Source organism: Cyprinodon tularosa, unplaced genomic scaffold (assembly GCF_016077235.1).
Source record: "Cyprinodon tularosa strain WSP-4 unplaced genomic scaffold, ASM1607723v1 ctg290, whole genome shotgun sequence".
Taxonomy (NCBI): Eukaryota; Metazoa; Chordata; class Actinopteri; order Cyprinodontiformes; family Cyprinodontidae; genus Cyprinodon; species Cyprinodon tularosa.
In genome coordinates this window covers 1543938-1558126 of record NW_024038997.1, presented here as the reverse complement: position 1 = coordinate 1558126, position 14189 = coordinate 1543938, and the positions used below count along the sequence as shown (strand labels likewise).

At 40.6% G+C, this 14189-nt stretch overlaps 1 protein-coding gene across 3 annotated transcripts in view; it reads right to left on the bottom strand.

Annotated features, from left to right (window-relative positions):
• Positions 1-14189, bottom strand: part of LOC119787247 (receptor-type tyrosine-protein phosphatase beta-like) — a 47376-nt gene that overhangs the window by 19136 nt on the left and 14051 nt on the right. For 2 of the 3 annotated variants that reach the window (XM_038290997.1, XM_038290998.1), the window contains exons 2-9: positions 8716-10376; positions 6362-6641; positions 5204-5500; positions 4779-5042; positions 3950-4213; positions 3234-3503; positions 2406-2672; positions 2013-2279 (exon numbers count right to left, since the gene is read on the bottom strand). In XM_038290997.1, the coding sequence (XP_038146925.1) occupies positions 2013-2279; positions 2406-2672; positions 3234-3503; positions 3950-4213; positions 4779-5042; positions 5204-5500; positions 6362-6641; positions 8716-10376 (3570 nt within the window). Of the gene's footprint in view, positions 1-2012; positions 2280-2405; positions 2673-3233; positions 3504-3949; positions 4214-4778; positions 5043-5203; positions 5501-6361; positions 6642-6883; positions 7130-8715; positions 10377-14189 lie in introns of those variants that run through there. The other variant, XM_038290999.1, reaches the window with a different exon arrangement.

Genomic DNA, 14189 nt, shown 5'->3' with positions numbered 1-14189 from the left:
CAATGCCTGGATGTGCCATAATTTTATTCAACTGAATAAAAACAAAACTGAAGTAATAATCTTTGGACCAATAGAGGACAGAGCTAAAGTTAGCACACAGCTTCAGTCGCTTCAGCTAGTAACCACTGATCAGGCCCGAAATCTAGGTGTAGTGCTGGATTCAGACTTGAACCTCCAAAATTATTTAAAGACAATTACAAGGTCGGCTTTCTATCACCTGAAGAACATTTCCAGGATTAAAGGACTAATGTCTCAGCATGATCTGGAAAAACTAATCCATGTGTTTATTTTTAGTTGAATTGATTACTGCAATGGGGTTTTCACAGGTCTGCCTTAAAAGTGGATCAGACAGCTGCAGCTGATCCAGAATGCTGCTGCCCGTGTCCTCACTAAGACTAAGAAAGTAGAGCACATCACCCCAGTTCTAAAGTCCTTACACTGGCTCCCTGTATCTCAGAGAATAGACTTTAAAATACTTCTGTTAGTCTATAAATCCCTGAATGGCTTTCCCTGAATGGCCATATATATCGCAGACTTGCTATCAGTGTAGCAACCCTCCAGACCACTCAGGTTTTCTGGCTCCAGCCTGCTCTGCATACCTAGAACCAGAAGTAAACATGGAGAAGCAGCATTTAGTTCCTACGCTCCACTTATCTGGAACAAACTTCCAGAAAACTGTAAAGGTGCGGAAAGCCTGAGTTCCTTTAAATCAAGACTAAAAACACATTTGTTTAGGATTGCATTCGACTGTTCTAGTTAAACAGTTAAACTGAAACATCATTAATTCAAATTTGTTATTTTCTTTAGTCCAACTATTTTTAATTTTCTTTTTTGTTTCTGCATTTTTTATTTTATTTTTTTCCTACTTGCTTTAATACTTTTTTATTTTCCTATATTTTAATCATGTAAAGCACTTTGCATTGTCTTTGTACTGAATTTTGCTATACAAATACATTTGCCTTGCCTTGCCAAAGGCATATGTATAATAGCCAAAAATATTCCCATTGTACACTCAAACCTAAACTAGTCTATGCAAGAATTGTACTTAAAGAATTTTCAAAAGTTTCCCCGCAGCAGTAAAACACCAAAGCTTTTCCTGAAAGGAAGTCTGACTACAAACTCTTTTGTGTTGTTGTCCCTTTTGGACACTTCCTGTAAATTCCACAAAAAATTCCAGCTTTTCAATAATATCCGGCTTTCTGCTGAAAGCAAACCCAAACACCGTCTTCCTTTTTGGTCTGCTATGTTGCCGAGTTCCAACATTCTGAAATAAGAAACTTTCTGAAATCTTCTAAAACCGGGATTTGATCGTCTTATCAGTTTCATTTTATCACTGTTAATATCTAAGATTGCAACGCATTCTAGAATGACGTGCCTCAGTTATGATTTCCTTCCTTGTTCTTGTTCCTTCTCCCAAATATGTTAGATGTCCCATTACTGATGACTTCTCTAAGCCAGATAAACTTGCAGCTGCTTCCTGCAAACACGTCTCAAGGTGTTCAAAAGTACAGAGTGATTGTTTTGTTTCTTATTGCTGCTTCATTATCTGTTATGATGAACTAAGGACAAATGGGAGTCCACTCTAGCCCCTTTTTCCTGTTTTTACCTTTGGAATGTGGTTTTCCTGGACTTGTGGAAAAATATACAAGTGTACCTTAAAAAGTTGTAGTCTTTTTAAAAAATGTTTACTGGGGTTCGGTATACTAATGCTGCCATCACAAATATGGAAATGAGCTTTTAGAGGGCCTTGCTACCACCTCTTATCATTTTACTACTCCATACCTAAGAGGCCTGAGGAACTTTTCCTTATTTAATTTGCTTCTCTAACACTGAACTGTTCCTCTGGATCCTTAAAATAATTGTAATCCAGGAGGAGTTATGGTTGCATTTGGACAGATTATGACAGAGTAAAGTTTGTGAATGTTGCCCATTTTAAATCATGACATTTTAGCTCAAGAATGAAAAATAATCAAACTATCACTGCTTTGATTATCAGCGACAGGTTATCTAACCTGTCCGCCCTTCAGCTACAGTCTGTCTGGAAGTGAGTCCGGCTCTGACAGTGGTGACCACCACTTTGTACTGCGCTCCAGGTCTCAGGTTCTGAAAGCTTATGCTACTGATGTTCGCCATCACACTCCCATTCCTTATGATGCTGCTGTCATGGACCAGCAAGACACGGTATGAGTCTTTATCTCCAGGTGCTGGCTTCCAGTGAGCCTGAAGGCTGTCAGTGCTGTCGAGGTTAGAAACCTGTAGCCCACTTACTGGAGCTGGTGCTGTGATGACAGAAGAAGAAGGATTGTTAATTTATAACACATTTATTTAATTGTTCAACAAAAAACTATAATCACTCCCTCATTGTAATGTATCACTCTTTACAAAGATAACAGCCTGAGACTTACTGGTCCATGCTGTCTTGGAGGCATAGCTGCTCAGGTTTCCACTGCTGGTTATCACGGTAACATTGTAACGGCGTCCTGAGGTGAGACCGTTGAAGGTGTACTCTGTGGACCCACCGCTGAGGATCTTCTGAGTGTCAGGAGTGGCGAGGTCCTCGTCTGTAAGGAGCAGGAGGAAGCTGTCCCATCTTCCAGCAGGTTGTCTCCACCGGACACTCAGAGATGTCTCATCAGCACGAGGGACGTCAAGCTGCTGCACAGGTCGAGGTGCTGGGAGTAACAAGAGATTTATATTTTTAATACCAGAACACTGAAAATTCATAAGTAAAACCCTTCCTTATAAGAGGAGGTTGTTTATACATTTGGAACCAGTCAAAACTGGTGCGTGGGCTGCCTTTAACTACTGGGATCACTGGTGTAAATTACTGTGCTTTTTTTTCACAAGATCTGTTACTTTTCTGTGATTTTTATTGCTTATTAATTTTGACCCAGCTGCAGAGAGTGTCAGCTAGTAACACTGATGCATTATAGCAGGAAATTCTCCCCAAGCTTGTGGATTCTCGCTGGGTATTCTGACCTTCTCACACTATCCACAAGCATGACTGTTAATAGGATGTAGTTAAAACAGGATTTTGGTATCTGTGTCTGTCTATGCTAGGTAGTTCCTCCTATGTGTTCCTATTTCCCTACAATGGGGACTTGTCAAGGGTATGACCGGCATCTTGCCTACTGGGACAGATAACAGCCATCTAAAAACCATGCACAGAGAAGAGGGTATAGACAATGGCTGAATAAAACATAAATCAAATGAGTGTTGTAATGGTAACTGACCTAGCCTGCTGCTGCAGTGTGCCGTGTTACTTAAACCGCCGCTGTTCACGATGACATCTGCAAAGTACAGGTGTCCTGGAACCAAACCGAGGCTCTGGAATGGCTGAAGAAGCTCCTTGCTCTGCTTACTAATGGTCTTATTCATTAGAACAGCTGAGCCATCTTTCAACAGGATGCTGTAGTTATCCCAGTCACCTCTGGGTGGGGACCAGCTGAGACGCAGATTGCTGTTGTCAATGGACATGGAGAGGATGGAAACCTGGTCAGGAACTGAAACAAACGGACACAGAGAGGCCATTATAACAGGTCCCAATGGTACTAAGGCAGCAGTCGAAAACAACTATTTTATTTCTAACAGCTAGGTGCATCAAAGAAAAAGAAATCATCATCTCCTTTGTATTCTTGAATTGATGATGTTTAGTTTTGTATTTGCTCTGATGCCTAAAATAGGTCTGTTTAGCTTGATAATCCCCCTAAATGTGCATTCAGACCTTAAACTGTTAAAAATGAGACTTGGAGTGAACTAGGGCGACCCTCACACCAACGATAGTAGGCTAGGTTAACCTAGGTCAACCTGCCACCATATATTTTTGTCTGTTATTGAGACAGAGTACCTGACTGCACTTTCAGGGGTTTATGTCTCACCTTTCTATTAGGCTGGTACTTACAAACTACCACTCATATTACAGATTTTTCAAGTGATTTATTTGATATACCTGTTCTCCCTGCAGTCCTGCTCTCCGAACTCAAGCCACCAGCTGACGAGTTGACAGACAACTGGTAGTGGCGTCCAGGAGTTAGATCATAAAATACACACTCATTAACATTGGGGGACAGAATTCGTCGCTGAGGGGTCAGTCCTGGAGCCCACATCGTCACCGTAAAAAAATCCACACCGCCTTCAGGTGGGGTCCAGGAGACCCGAAGAGTGTCTGAACTACCTTCGTTGTTGATGGTCAGATCTGACACTGCTGCTGGGACTGAGGAAGAGAAGAGAGCACTTTACAATTTTCCCATTTTTCCCAATACCCAATCTGACCAGCACAGGTTTAGTCGGAACCTTTTTAACCCACCCCAGAAGACAGACAATATTTGGTTGAACAAGTTTACAGAAGTCATATGCGGATGTGTCTGTGTTTAGGATTCTGAGTGTTCAGCTACACAAGGTTTTTAAACCAAACTGAACTTCAGCCTTAATGGGGCTTCTGGTTTTCTCCTCAACTGTTATACCTCCCTAATCCAGTTCACTTTTGCAGAGAAACATATGGAGTCTTACTGGATTGATTTCTCTCAAACATAAGCTCCTTATGTAGCATAAACTTCAGGGATCCAGTCAGAGTTAGCTTCCAGTTTAGAAGAGCCAGGTCAAGGTTTCTGATTATCTGTCAGATTAGTTGTTGCTAAATGTCTCTTGCTACAATAACAGATGCATGACAGTGCAGACACTCCAGTGCCACATAATAGGCATAGGTTCTGCTTCCTAACCTGCAATTGTCTCAGACTTCTCTCTTCAATAGACAGACATCATTTAGTAGTTGCACCAACCTGTGTAGGTCTGGGTTGAGATAACATGTTGGAGGCCAGCAGCGACTGTTACCACAGAGACCCTGTACAGTGTCCCTGGCTTCAGCCTGTCCAGCTCAATAAAGGTTGTGGTGTTCTTCAAAGTGACATTTCTCAAGAGAAACCCCTTCTGGTCCATCAGCAGAACTCTGAATAGCTCTATCCTTCCCTGGCCTGGCTGCCAGGACAAGCCAAGGCTATCTGAAGATGAGGATGCCACTTGGAGGCTGTCCACAGCTGAGGGGGCTGTAGGAAAACCAAGACAGTTTATCCAGCAACTGAATATGTTATTTATAAAAAATACACCTCTAAAAAATATAGCAGTTTATCCATATTTCTAAGGGATTTTGAAAACATTTGTAGTTATAATACTGTATCTGTGGCACTATTGTCCTTCTTTATCTAACCTGTTACTGCAATGGTGTGCACAGAGGCAGCAGTCTTGTTTCCAGATGTAGCCAACACACTGATGTTGTACAGAGTTCCCGGGACCAGTGAACTGAAACCAGACTGGGTAGCTGCAAAACCCATAATTCTGGTACTGCGAACTAACCCAGAGTTGACATCCTCCAGAGTAACATCATACCAGTCGACATGTCCTAGAGAGGGAGACCAGTCGACCCGTAACCCAGATGATGCAGCCTGAACTGAAGTTGTTCCTTCTGGGTCCAGCTGGACCTTAAGATTAGCTGGACCAACTGGGTCTGTAGGAGGAGAGAGGAAAACAATGGTTGGGATCCTGACTGGAAGATATTATATTTGAATATAGCCTACTGAAGGACAAATATGATAAATATCCAAGGGATTAATTACTCTAAGAAATAGAGTTGGATTTTTGTGACTGAAGACATTTTGTCTCAGAGGGTTAGGTTTAGGAGAGATCCAGGATTGTATGTTATCGAGAGGGTTGGACAGGCTGGAACCAAGTTAGGTTCAGGGTAAGTTTGGGTTATTAATAGATTTAGACATGCAAGGAAAATGTCAGATTTAGGGTACAGAAAATCAACAGATTTGGAAATAGGTTAGGTTCTCGTGGGAATGAAAAAGGCCAATGTTTAAGGTTCTGGTTGAGCTGAATGTAGCAATACATATAAACAGGACACAGAAATACAGGTGGGGCAGGAAGTGAACAAGTTTCACTGTGCCAACTTGGAAAAAAGAAACTGAGTCCTGGGGGGCAAGTGACATAAAAACACTGATGGAGACACTGATGTATACTGAAAGTCATTGAGAAACAGGTGGATGTTACGATTAGCCAGACTCTGTCACAGAAATCTGTAGCCATCTCCAAAAGTCAAAAGAAGTATGTCTTAATATATTTTTTTAAAACAGAAAGTGCTCAACCAAAAGTGTAGGCAAAATGAAACCAAAAAACACAATATGCAAAGTATTTCAATTCTTTTGTATTATTTAAAAAATAATCTCCAGTGAATTTAACTTAACAACTCAGTATGATATCAGGACAAACACAGTGTAACCCTTAATGGAGATTAAAGTTCAGAAAAATGAAAGAAAACTGAATCACTCATAGACATTTTTGAATAAAAAAAAAAGTAAATTCTTACCTGTTTGTAACAAGCCTAGGCTTATCTTCTCATTCTCCCCATAAATAACAGTTAACTTGTACAACGTTCCTGGCTCTAGCTTTGTTATATTGCAGATGAAGTTAAATCTATTCTTTCCATCCAAACGACAGTGTCCCCAAATTGGCCCAGAATCTGAGTCCATGAGGGCTATCAAGTTAGGCGATGGACAGGCAGTGGTGAACCAGACCATGGCGGAGTCCCAGCTGGTCCTGACTCTTGTCAGTTCCAAGGAGCACTTGGGTCCAGGCGAGGTTTGGACCTGCAACAAGAGGTTACATCTTGAGCAAAGAAAATAACCTAAAACCAGCTGACCCAAACTGCATTGACTATCACTAACTTGGTTTAGCATTAAAGGTTATGGATCGGTTCTGTAAAGTGTATTTTAAGGAACGCCAATCGAATTACCAAAATAGTAACACCACATATGTCATGATAAAGTTTGTGACTGTTTTTTTTGTGTTTACAGAAGGCTCTGATTCATAGAGACATAAAAAGGCTCACCTTCCTGATGCTCCATAACAGACTGAGGATCAAACATCCTGGGAGCATTGCTTGTCCGTCCCGTTAACAAAAAGTATACATAGTCCATTTCAACACAGGCCAAAACACAAACGAGGTCACATGTTAAAGTTGCCATCCAGCTTAGACGGATCATGTCCAGAAATGCAACATCAGTTCAATAGCTGATGAGATGTCGGCTGAAACTCCCCTTCAACCTTCATCTCATCAGCCCCTCTTCTCAGTTCACTTCTCTACGACTCAGAATCTTTTACTCCAAATAGAAGCCTGACCCACCCTGCCTTCCTTCCTGCACGCCCCGGACTTTTCTCCACCAACATCAAACTAGGCTTTATTAGGGCCAACAACATTAGGCATTGTTGAGTTTTCCAGTCAGGAAGAGACCACAAACACCCTAAACAGAGTTCAGTTCGAAGTTAGTGAGTGGATGTTAGACTGACTCTGCTTTGTAGAAGTGTTTTAGGGTTTTTAGGGTTTGTGGAAGGATTGGGACCTGTCTAAAAACTATACAAAAATAAGAAATTGGGACATTGTCATTGGGCATATAAAATCAGAATCGAGACTTTAAAACTACTCTTAGTTAAATAGATTAAGCTGAGAATTAAGAGCGAGGGGGAAGTGAAGAGCTTTAAGGCAACATTTTCTACAATCATACTCTGAGCACTGAAATTTTGCAGTGAGTTTAATTTGCATTTAATTTTCTCATCTGAGAAAATTAAACGCAAAAACATCACAATCCCTTATGTTGCTGGAGTGTTTGAAAAGCTCAAGAGGATTTTCTCCAAACACAAAATCCCAGTACATTTCAAGCCAAACAAAACCCTTGAGAAGAGGCAAGTGCATCCTAAAGATAAAACCCCCAGACCGAATATGAGCGGAGTGGTATATGCTGTTCAGTGCAGCGAGGAATGCTCTGATCTTTATATTGGAGAAACCAAACAACCTCTCCACAGACGCATGGCCCAACACAGAAGAACGGCCTCCTCTGGACAAGACTCCGCAGTACATCTACAGAACACCTTGTTGATAAAGGACATTCTTTTGAGGACCAGAATGTTCACATTCTGGATAGAGAAAATAGGTGGTTTGAGAGGGGCGTGAAGGAAGCCATCTATGTTAAGGGAGAAAAAAACAACTTTAAACAGAGGTGGTGGACTCAGATTCCAGCTTCCAAAAACTTACAATTCAGTTATAGAGATGATCCCTTCCAGATATCACCACACCCCTCACCCCATCACAGAGGAACAAAGTACCTCCCCGGTCCAGCCAGTGATCAATACCTCCTTAACGACTGACCCTTAACAATCATAGACAGGTTTCAGGTACTACAGGAGACAATCCCTCCCTTTAACGACCCCCCCCCCCTTAACAACTGACCTTCAGAATCATAGACAGGTTTCAGATATTACAGGCTAACAATGGAACCAAATGACCCACTCATTGGTTACCATTTGCATGTTTCCAAGCAATACAAGGCCTTGTCTATATAAAGACGAAAACTCACTGTGGATCCAGACATTTGAATTGAGAAAGCTTCCTGGAGAGGTAGCGAAACATCTTCAAATCTTGGAAACTAAGTCCAGTGGATTTTTCTTTTTTACTTTTACAGAAGTTCTTACTTGAAAAACATAGGTTTCACAGTGTTTTCAATAAGATGTTGGAGATCTCACATAAATTTGTTTTACAGTGTTGGCTGTCATCACCCTGTGAGCTGGCACCTTAAAGTGGTGGGGTTGTTTGAGTGCCGGAATGATCCTAGGAGCTATGTTGTCTGGGGTGTTATGCCCCTGGCTAAACAGAAACGATATACTCACTTTTGTAGTGGTCAGCGGTGGAGTTGTAGAAGATTTTGTTGTTTGTGTGGTGATGCTGGAGAGGCTCATTTGTACAGTTCTGATTGTAGTCATTGTGGGTGTAGAGGGGGTGGATACTGTTCTAGTTGTTCCTCTGGGTGAGGTCACAGGTGTAGAACTAGGTGTTGCTTCCATTGTAGAAACACGTCTTCTGGCTGCTGTAGTTTTAGATGTGGGTGCAGCTCCAGTTCTAGTTGTGATGGTATGCATAGTTGTTGACTTAACAATAGGCATGGTCTCATGAGAACCACCAGGCTTGGTTGTATTTTCTGTGGTGATTTCATGTGTGGGGGTTCTAGGTGTGGACTTAGGTGTAGAAGTTGCAGGTGTGGCTGTAGGTGTGAATTCATTTGTGAAAGTTCCAGATGAAGCTCTAGGAGCAGAAGTTCCAGGTGTGATTTCAAGTGTTATAGCTCCAGGTGAGGTTCCAGGTGAAGAAAACACATTTTTAAAAGCAAATGTAGATTTAGGGGTTGATCTTGGTGTGACTGGTTTGGTCTCAGGTGTTATTGCAGGTGCATTTGTAGATCCTGAAATAGCACGTGTAGAGTTTGGTTTGGTTTCAGTTGGCCCAGTTTGTGCACTTTCAAATTCTTCGGACACATTCTTAGTTGTGTCTTGATGTTGGGTGAAACCTTGAGCTGAAGGTGTAGCTTCTGTGACAAGCTTAACGGTGTGATGGTTATATACTGGCTTTGTCGCTGTCATGGATACAGGTGTCAGGTGTGATTCTCCAGTCGTGTAAGCTGTGGTTGGTGGGGCTAAAGTAGAACTTTCTTTGTTTGTAACAGGATACGATGTTGCTGTGGTGTTAAGTTGAAACTTGGTAGATAAAGTATCAGGAGATGTAGATGGAGTGGCTGTTGAAAACTTAATTGGGACTGTTGAGGTCTTTGATTCAGCCATGCTCACTTGAGGGTATCCTGTAGAAGAACCCAGTCTGGTGGTTCTGCCTCCATTGGTGTTCACCAGGTCTTCATCAAGGGACGATAATGTGCTCAACACGGATGATATTTCAGTCCTGGGCCACGAGTATGTTTGCCCTCTTGATTTGTCTGACACTTCTAATGGGTTGTCAGTGGATACCACAACACCAAATGAACCAGTTTGAACTTCTGATTGGTGAATGGTAAAAACACCAGGACCCAAAGAGACACTGTAAACATCTGATTGGTCAGTTGCAAACCCATCTGGACCAGAGGAGACAGTTCTGACATCCAAAAGATTGGTGGTGGACACATCCAAACTGTGTGAAGCAATGAGTGTATTTAACTGGTCAGTGGTGGACACACCTGGTCTGGCCGGGACACTGTGACCACTTACTTGATTTGCAGTGGAAATGCTGGGATCTGATAACCCGCTTTTGTCTGAGATTGGATGTAACAGCTCTGAGATAGACGTTATGCCATTTGGATCTAAATCTGGAGGTTTGGTTGTGTTGACATGAGTTGAAGCTCCGTGAGTTGATGAATTGTGGATGTAGGAGATATTGGAGTGTTGGGTGGTTCCATGGGCTTCGTCTGTGGTAGGTAATGGTTTATTTGTGAGGGTTCTGGCTGAACCACTGGATAGTTCCTCTGGTTCATGGGTGGATGAATCAAAGCTAGGAGCATATGTCATGTCTGCAAATGAGAACAACACAAGAAATAAGGATCATCATGCGGTAAAATGGGTTTAAAATTTGTACTGAGCAGTTTAGCTTTGACTAACTTAGCAAGAATTTCATTAAATTTTCAGTTTCAGTTTTTTTCATTAAAAAGAAAAGTGATGACGTATCTGAAAGGTCAGAGAGTTTATCTGGAGGAAGATATAACTGAATGAAAAATATATAAAAGAAATACAACTAGGGAGAGGTTAGATCTGCTCCTTAATTTACATTTCTTATGGGACAAACGTCTAGCTTTGACACAAGGATAGAGCTACAAAGTCAAGGTTTTCGTTTTGGTCTGATATACAGTAAGGTGGTTCAGGTTGCTGCTTTATTTATATATAACTTTAATATCTTTTTTTTTTATTTTTTTATTTATTTTTTTTTTTATTGAGCATCAGTGGTACAATCTATAATTTCCATACAAGAGGCATGATACTCATATTTATATTTTAACCCCCCCATCCCGACAACCGTTTGGACACCAATCTAGCAGGAGTAGGTAGTTAAAAGTAATACAAAAATAGACAATAGCTAAAAAAATAAAAGAATAAAAAAATAAATAAAATTAGATAAATAAATAAATAGGGGACATATACATATATACACATGTATACATGCACACCTACATATACCCGTACTTATACATATATATATATATAGAATATTGATTAAATAAAAAAAAAAAAATAAAATAAAATAAAAAAAAATAATAATAATAGTAAAATAAAATAAATAAATAAATTATCGTAATAATAAATGAGAGTAATGAAATATATGGATAAAAAAAAAAAAAAAAAAAAAAAAAAAAAAATTATAATAATCAGTTTTACATACATATATACATCAAGATATGCACGCACGCAAGTATACATAACGAACATTTATCTCAGTTCTCCAGCACCAAGACTGTGCACCTCACCGGTAATGGTACACATGGGTTGAATGCAAATCACATATACAAACTCAGAAGGACTGGCAGAGGGTATTTAAGTGGGCACAGTTTTAAGTTTACATATATGTGTCAGTAACGGATCCCAGACAGAGAAAAATTTGTCCTTAGATCCCCTTAGAGTATATTTCATTTTCTCTAATTGCATGAAGTGTGTCAGGTCACTAAACCACAAGGACACCTTGGGTGGATTTTTAGATTTCCAGTGCAGTAAGATTCTTCTCCGTGCGAGCAGCGTTGTAAAAGCGATTATGTTTCTATGGCCTTCCCTTAATGTCATATATCTTCCATCTATGGCACCAAATATGGCCATAGCGACGTTGGGTTGAAGGTTAATATTCAATCCTTCTGATAGTGTTTTAAAGATGGTTGACCAGTAGGTTGCCAGGGCTGGGCATGACCAAAACATATATGTCAAGTCAGCTGGAGTGTTTTGACACCTGTCACATCTTGCATCTATGTTAGGATATATTTTAGCTAGTCTTGATTTGGAATAGTGAATACGATGTAGGACCTTAAATTGTATAATATTAAGCTTAGCACAGAAAGTGCTGCTGTTTACTCTTAATAACGCGTTTTCCCAAGTGTCCTTTTCCAAGTCCTCCCCCAGCTCTTCCACCCAGTCTGCTCTGGTCTTTTCTAGTGTTATGTTTTTAAAAGAGAGTATACTATCATAGATTCTGGAGACCAGTCTTTTGGAATTAAACTGAGATTTTAATAGATCATCTAGACCAGAAGGTAATATGTATGGAAAACTGGGGTCGTGATGTTGAAGAAAGTGGCGGATTTGGAAATATCTAAATAAGCTAGACCGAGGGAGGCCAAATTTATGTGACACATCTTCAAAGGTTCCAAAGCTATCATTTATGTACAAGTCCTCAAAATTAAGAATGCCACGTTTCTGCCAGAAAGTAAACTCAGAGTCTACCTTAGCTGGGAGGAAAAGGTGATTATTGTGTATAGGACCCAGATGGAGAAGGTTATTAAACCCAAAGTTCTGTCTGAGCTGAGACCATATTTTGAGAGTGTTTATAACTATAGGATTGTTAGTATATTGTGAGAAGGGGAGGGGAAGGTTGGAAGTGATCAGGGCTCTAAGAGAAGTAGAGATGCAAGATACAGCTTCAAAGTGGCACCAGTCTGCATCAGGAGTGTGGAGCCAGTACATAATTTTTTGAACATTTGAGGCCCAATAGTAGTGACATAAGTTTGGAAGGGCTAAGCCACCTTGGTTTTTAGGCCTCTGTAACAGTTCTAACCGTATTCTAGGCTTCTTCCCGTTCCATATGAATGAAATCAGAGCCTTATCAATAGATTTAAAAAAAGATTTAGGAAGATAAAGTGGGATACATTGAAATAGGTAAAGAAATCTGGGAAGCACGTTCATTTTGATACAATTAACTTGCCCTGCCAGAGATAGATGAAGTAATTTCCATTTCTTTAAATCTAATTTAATTTTCTCGAATAACTGATAGAAGTTTTCTTGGTAAAGATTCTGCAGATCTCTTGTAATATTAATGCCCAGGTATTTAAAGCCGTTTTTAGACAGATGGAACGGCAGGGCACCATCCTGTATTTGAAGGGCCAAGTCATTAACAGGATAGCATTCACTTTTATTTAAGTTCAGTTTGTACCCAGAGAGGGCGCCAAACCTCTTCAGGGTGTGAATGATATGAGGAGCACATAAAGCAGGGTCAGATACATACATTAATAAATCGTCAGCATAAAGAGATACCTTGAACTCTCTACCCCTCCTAATGATCCCAGTAATGGATGGGGAAGTTTTTTAGAGTAATAGACAGGGGTTCTATAGCCAAGGCAAACAACAATGGACTGATTGGACAGCCCTGACGGGTGCCCCTTGATAGATGAAAGTACTGTGAGCGTTTACCATTAGTGATTACACAGGCTTTTGGGAGAGGTATACAAAAGTTTAATCCACGAGTTCAGTTTGTACCCAGAGAGGGCGCCAAACCTCTTCAGGGTGTGAATGATATGAGGAGCACATAAAGCAGGGTCAGATACATACATTAATAAATCGTCAGCATAAAGAGATACCTTGAACTCTCTACCCCTCCTAATGATCCCAGTAATGGATGGGGAAGTTTTGAGAGTAATAGACAGGGGTTCTATAGCCAAGGCAAACAACAATGGACTGATTGGACAGCCCTGACGGGTGCCCCTTGATAGATGAAAGTACTGTGAGCGTTTACCATTAGTGATTACACAGGCTTTGGGAGAGGTATACAAAAGTTTAATCCACGAGACCAAATTGGGGCCATATCCAAATTTCTTTAGACATGCAAATAAATATCCCCATTCTACCCGATCAAAAGCTTTCTCTGCATCCAGCGCGATAACTACTTCAGGTACAGCGCTGGACACAGGAGAGTGGATAACATTTAAGAGCTGACGGATATTTGTGAATGAATGTCGGCCTGAAATAAAACCAGTTTGGTCAGCAGAAATAACGTCATGTATTGTGGTTTCAAGGCGTAAAGCAAGGGCTTTGGCCAGGATCTTCACATCACAGTTTAGGAGGGAGATGGGTCTGTACGAGCTACACTCTTTGCTATCTTTACCTGGCTTTAGCAGGAGGGTAATTGATGCTTCAGTCAATGTCTGCGGGAGTGATCCATGGGACAGTGAGTCGTTAAACATATCGAGTAGAATTGTTGATAGTTTATGAGAAAACTTTTTAAAGAACTCTATGGGATATCCATCTGGGCCTGGTGCCTTGCCACTCTGCATCGATTTTATTGCAGTAATAATTTCCTTACAATTTAATGGAAGTTCGGATTCTGTCCTGTGATTTGTTGTTACAGAAGGAGCTTG